The following is a 6707-nucleotide window of genomic DNA, read 5'->3' on the forward strand; positions in this document are numbered from 1 at the left end:
CTTAGAGTTAATTTAGCAAAAACAAGAGTCCTAGTAAGTAAGAAAACAGACAAATCACAAGTCCCTTCAGAGAGAAGGTGCTGCTTGGTATGTAAGAAGGGTGTTGGTGGAAACTCCTTACTTTGTACCCAGTGCAAGCTTTGGACACCTAAGAGGTATAGCAATATCACAGGAAGGTTAACAGAGAAAATAGTCTTTGTGTGTGGCAGATGTGTGGGTACAATAAGCACTAATAATACACAAGCAATAGACTCCCTCAAATGCTTGGGGTTATCATTAGAATTAGTAGAAAACCTCTGTTACCTAGGTGACCAAGTTAGCAGTGGAGGAGGTAGTTCTGAAAGTGTAAGTTGCTAGAATAAGAACAGGCTGGGCAAAGTTTAGAAAGGTTCTACCTTTGTTCGTAACTAAAGGCCCCTCCCTCAGAGTGAAAGGTAGATTGCATGAGGCCTCTGTACGTACAGCTATGTTACATGGCAGTGAAACATGGACTTTGACTACAGAAGACTTGCGAAGGCTTGAAAGAAATGAAGCTAGCATGAGTAATGAAGCTGGATGGGTAATGTCTGTGTGCATGCATGACAGAGTGTAAGTGACTGAAGTGGAAAACTGGGTATAAGAGGCATTAGATGATATGTGTAAGAGAGAAGCCTGCACTGGTTTGGTCATGTGATGCAGATGGATGAGGACAGCTGTGTAAAGAAGTGCCGAGCTCTAATTGTGGAAGTGGTAGACTCAGAAAAACATGGGATGAAGTGGTGAGAAAGGATCTTCAGACGCTGGGCCTCACTGAGGAAATGACAAGGGATCAGGAGATGTGGCAATTTGCTGTACTTGAGAAGAGGTGTCAAGCTAAGTAAAATCATGGTCATCCATCTATACAGGCTTGTAAACACACTCGTGTCTGTATAAAGCACCCGGCACACTCTGTAAAGTGGTTGGCATTAGGAAGATCATCCAGCTGTAGAAACCCTGCCAAAACAGACAACTGGTATCTGGACATCTACCTGGCTGGTCAGTTCCTGTCAAACCATCCAACTCATGCCAATATAGAACACAGACATTAAATGAATATATATATATATATATATATATATATATATATGTTGTTGTACTTGGGGATGGTCATATTGCCAGTTTAGCCAATAAAAACACACGCACTGTATATTTGGTGTTAATTTGCTTCAGCTTTATATTACATTAATCTTAATCTTATTTCGGCCAGAGTTCTTTCGTCACACTTCTGTGACCTCATCAGTGGTCCTTTGTTTCCTTCTTTCTTATGTGTGTCTCACCTTGCTAGCTATCAGCCATTTTGTATATATATATATATATATATATATATATATACACTCGTACATACACACACATATACATATATATGTAGATATATAGATATACATACATATCTAGATACACACTAACACACATGTACATGCATTTATGTGCACATGTAGATATACAGAAATACAGATATAAATATAAATACATGCATACAGGAACCCCACATGAAAACAAGCACAGTCACACACACACGATTATCATCAACATCACCATTTAACGCCCATTTTCAATGCTGATGAGGTGAATGGTTTAAGAGAAGTTGGTAAGCCAGAGAACTGCACAGAGCTCCAGCCTGGTTTGGCCTGATTTCTACAACTGGCAGCCCTTCCTAACATCAACCACTTGTAGTGACTCTTAAGGATTCCAACCTAAAACACGGATGATTTTTCTTTTGCCAGTTACTCAGTAACCCTGTTCGTACTGGTGCCTTGTAAAATGCATCAGTGCCAGTGCCACAAAAAAAGTACCCATACCACTCTGTAACACGGCTAGCATTAGGAAGAGCATCCAACTGTAGAAACCAAGCCAAAACATGACTGGAACCTGATGCAGCTCCCCAGCTCTAAACAAACTGTTCAACCCATGCCAGCATGGAAAGCAGACATTAAATAAAGATGATGATGGTAATGACAATGATGATGATGAATTCTGCCAAGGTAAAATAGTAAATAGTTGAGTATATTCTTTCGATTGACACTAAGCTTATTACATATAACCAGTTACTACAAGAATATAGAAACTTTAAATAATAATTTACATTATTTACATTTGACAGATATTTGTCCTCATCTTGTTTGTTGTTAACACAATGTTTCGGCTGATGTACTCTCCAGCCTTCATCAGGTGCCTTGGGGGGAAATTTCAAACCTGGGTTCTCATCCTTAAAGTATTTTTCGATGCTGCTGCTCTTATTATTATTATTATTATTATTATTATTATTATTATTATTATTATTATTATTATTATAACTATTATTATTATTATGGTCAATGCCTGGAATCAAACTTGGAATCTTGGGGTTAGTAGCCCACGCTCTTAACCACTAAGCCCTATGCCCAGGTTTGAAATTTCCCCAAGACTCCTGATGAAGGCTGGAGGGTATATCAACCGAAATGCTGTGTTAACAACAAACAAGATGAGGACAAATATCTGTCAAAATGTAAATAATGTACATAATTCCCCATCTCTTAAATATAGAACTGTTTCAAATAATAATGGTTGAAAATTACTTCATCCTCATCAAATAAAAAAAAATAATAATACTCATGCCTGTAAATTCCTTCATTATTATTGTATTATATGTTTATATACATTTATCCTCTTAACTAAAATGATGTGAGTAAAGATGCACATCAGTTCCAGATATATAGATTAATGGCCAAATCTTTTAGTTTTATTTGAACTAGAATAGATAACAAGCATTGAAGTTGCAGCTATATTTTATATTTCATTATCATTATTTTTTTGAGTTAGGTGCATGTGTATATGATTGTGTAGAGATAGATATGAATATATATGGGAACACATATTTAAGCTTAAGCTGCCTTTCATAGATGTGTGCATATATATATATACACATGTGGTAGCGGGTAGAAAAATTAAAAGTTATATATGTATGTATAAGAGTGTGAATGTGCTTGCATGTTTGCTTGAGTGTGTAAGCACATAAAGTTGCCTTTCACTAACCAAGCTCCTAACAATCCTAACACAACTAACACCAAGCGGTTCTCAACTGGGGTCCATGGTAGTATTTTAGTGGCCCATGACAAAACTTTGCTTTGGATATATTTATCATAGGTGCAGGCATGGTTGTGTGGTAAGAAGCTTGCTTCCCAACCACATGGTTCTGGCTGCAGTTCCACTGTGTGGCACCTTGGGCTAGTGTTGTCTACTACAGCTTCTGGCCAACCAAAGCCATGTGAGTGGATCTGGTGGATGAAAACTGAAAGAAGCCAGTCTTATATATATATATATATATATATATATATTTATGTGTGTGTCTGTGTTTGTCCCCGCCCCACCATTGCATGACTTCCACTGCTGGTATGTTTATGCCCTCATAACTTAGCAGTTCGGCTAAAGAGACTGATAGAATAAATACTAGGTTTACAAAGAATAAGTTCTGGGATCGATTTCTTCAACTAAAACCTTCTAACGTGGTGCTCCAGCATGGCCACAGTCAAATGACTGAAACAAGTAAAAGAACTACAAGAACATCCAAGAACAATGCCAGCAACAGTGACCATTGGAAACCAAGTCTGGTGGGAGAGGCTGATGGTTTGGCCACATCTGCAGGATGAGCAGCTTTGTCGTAGCAGTGCCTCACTCACTGGAGAATCCAGTGCAATGCACCAAAGAAGACATGGGTGAACCAAATTAAGGAAGACTAGAAGTCACAGTGCTTCAACCTCAAGCATGCTAAGGCCAGCACCATGGATTGGGAGGAATGGAGTAATATTATCACCAGAGTTTGTCAACCAGCAGCATAGTGGTTGAGAGGACAGCCTCACCCTTTGCTTGCCAGATAGCTATTCTACTTACTTTCTTATAGCAAGAAACAGCTAGGTTTCTTTCTGAGGTGTGGCTATGTAGTAAGAAGTTTGCTTCACAATCACATGGTTCTGGCTTCAGCCCCACTGCATGGCATTTTGGGCTAGTGTCTTCTATTGTAGTCTCAGGCTGACCAAAGCTTTGTGAATGGATTTGGTCGATGGAAACTGAAAGAAGCCAGTCACATATATACATGTACATATGTGTGTGTGTGTGTGTGTGTGTGTGTGTGTTTGTATCTGTATTTGTCCCCCAACCGCCACTTGACAACCAGTGCTGGTGTGCTTCCGTTCCAGTAACTTAGCAGTTTGATAAAATAGACCGATAAAATAAGTGCCCAGTTTTAAAAGAAATAAGTTCTGTGGTTCATTTGGTCAACTAAAACCCTTCAAAGCACTGCTCCAGCATGGCTGCATTCAAATGACTGAAAGAAGTAAAACGATAAAAGATAAAAGAAAAGATAATGTTTTCCATCTTTCAACATGTTTCCAGCCACTGAAACACATTCTCTCAAAGAGAACTATTTACAAACCTACACAAGTGAACATGTGAAAAACAAAACAGTTATTTTGAAAGGAGTGTCTATAAAACTAGCTTTTAAACACTGAATGGCTATGGGGATCCACCAGAATAAAATAATAATCAAAGGAGGTCTATGCAAGTAAAATAGCAAAATAGCAAATTGGGGATTTACAGTAGTATATTAAGGGTCATCATCATCATCATCGTTTAACGTCTGCTTTCCATGCTAGCATGGGTTGGACGATTTGACTGAGGACTGGTGAAACCAGATGGCTACACCAGGCTCCAATCTGATTTGGCAGAGTTTCTACAGCTGGATGCCCTTCCTAACGCCAACTACTCCGAGAGTGTAGTGGGTGCTTTTACGTGCCACCGGCACGAAGGCCAGTCGGGTGATACTGGCAACAGCCACACTCAAAATGGTGTCCTTTATGTGCCACCTGCTCGGAAGCCAGTCCAGCGGCACTGGCAACGATCTCGCTCGAATGTCCTTGCATGTGCCAGGGCACTTGTTTTAGGTGTATGTATTGCAGGAAACAGCTAGGTTTCTTTTTCTAATGTTTTACACAGACCAACTTAATGTGTGAAAAACAAAATAGGAATTTTGAAAGAAACAATTATAAAACTACATTTAAAACATATAATGGCTATAAGGCTTCACCAGAATAAAATAGGCATTAAAGGGGTTCACAAATAAAAAAAAGGGTTAAGCACCACTGACCTAAACCATTTATCATTGTTAACTAAGATAGCTTAGGGATTTGATTTTCTTTTTTTCCCCAAGACATCCTGACTAAAATACCCTTCATTACTTCTTTCTCTCTCTCTATTTCACTGATAAAATAAAAAATAATCTTCTGTAAAAAGATCACTCTCTTAAGTTTTTTCGCAGTTCTATCTAGAACTACCAACTAATTGACATTGGTAAATAAAACCAGATTGAATTACTGTTTTCTTCTGAAAATCTAACACTTCAGTGTTATGCTATCATCCATGTAATGATTGCTGCATAATCTACTAGTATTCGTTAGTGGAACAAGTAACAATTATGTAATTTATGATGATGTTATAATAAAAAAACAATTACACTGTTCAGTTTTATTCTACTCATTAAAATCCATCCAAATATACATACTCATGTATCTCCACCCACACAAGCATTTATGTCCCATGCCAGTATGAAAGATGATGATGATTATATATATATATATATATATATATATATATATAGGAAAGTGTGTGTGTGTGTGTGTGTGTGTGCAAGAGACACACACAAACACACAGAAATAGACAGAAGCACACACACATATCAAGAAATATTTACAATTTGAAAATGATGTCTTTGATGTAGTAGTAGTAGATATAGTGGTAGTGGTGTTGTGATTGTAGCAGTGGTCAGCTTATTTGGTCTTCTTCAGAAATAGGTGGTACAGATGGTAGTAGCAGTGGTGGTACAGGGAAACTAAGAATGACCTCCTTAATCCACAACCAAGTTCTTCTTTAGAAAGAGATGGTATTTATCCAACTGTAATAATAAGAAAAAACAATAGAAATAATGATAATAATAATGGTGGTTTCAAATTTTGCCACAAGGGCAGCAGTTTTGCAAGAGGGGATGAGTTGATTACATTGACCCCAGTGTTCAACTGGTACTTATTTTATCAACCCTGAAAGCTTGAAAGGCAAAGTCAACCTTGGTGGAATTTGAACTCAGAATGTAAAGACAGACAAAATGCTGCTAAGCATTCTGCCTGGAGTGCTAACAATTCTGCCAGCTCACCACCTTATATCTATGTAAAGAAAAGTGAAATTCTGTCTGTCTGGGACCCCTGTATCTCAGTCTATATTTGCTCTACATAGACATATCGTACCTTTTTGGAATCAGGATGATCTCTGGATTGAAAATCTGATCTTCATTTAGTTCTTGAACATCCAGCATTGGGATCTGATGTAAGAGCATTTGGGCTGCTATTTCTAGCAGGTAAAGCGCCTCTCAGAGGTTTCAAACAGTTTACAAGAATTACCTCCCTTAGCTATTCTGTGTCAGAAAACTGACCAAACCTTTTGAATTTAATACCAAAACTTTGTGACAGTTACCTACAATAATAAACATGATATCCTGTCTCAGAGAAAACTGACTGGAACTGTGAATTTCATACCCAAACTTTGTAAGTTCAAGACATATTTTCAATTCAGTTCATTTAAAACTAGAATTAATGTGAGCGGTTTCATGTTTGTGAGGTTTCAAAGTTCCGTAGGGTTTGTGAATTGAAGCAGTCATAACGAAATAT

At 37.8% G+C, this 6707-nt stretch overlaps 1 protein-coding gene across 1 annotated transcript in view; it reads right to left on the reverse strand.

The window, feature by feature from the left end:
• Positions 1-6: 6 nt before the first annotated feature.
• LOC106877232 (kinetochore protein Nuf2-B) overlaps positions 7-6707 on the reverse strand; it is a 24377-nt gene continuing 17676 nt past the window's right edge. Inside the window, exon 7 of the mRNA XM_014926094.2 lies at positions 7-5941. Coding sequence (XP_014781580.2) covers positions 5894-5941 — 48 coding nt within the window. The 3' untranslated portion in view covers positions 7-5893. The remainder of the gene's footprint in view (positions 5942-6707) is intronic.

Source organism: Octopus bimaculoides, chromosome 29 (genome assembly GCF_001194135.2).
Source record: "Octopus bimaculoides isolate UCB-OBI-ISO-001 chromosome 29, ASM119413v2, whole genome shotgun sequence".
Classification (NCBI taxonomy): Eukaryota; Metazoa; Mollusca; class Cephalopoda; order Octopoda; family Octopodidae; genus Octopus; species Octopus bimaculoides.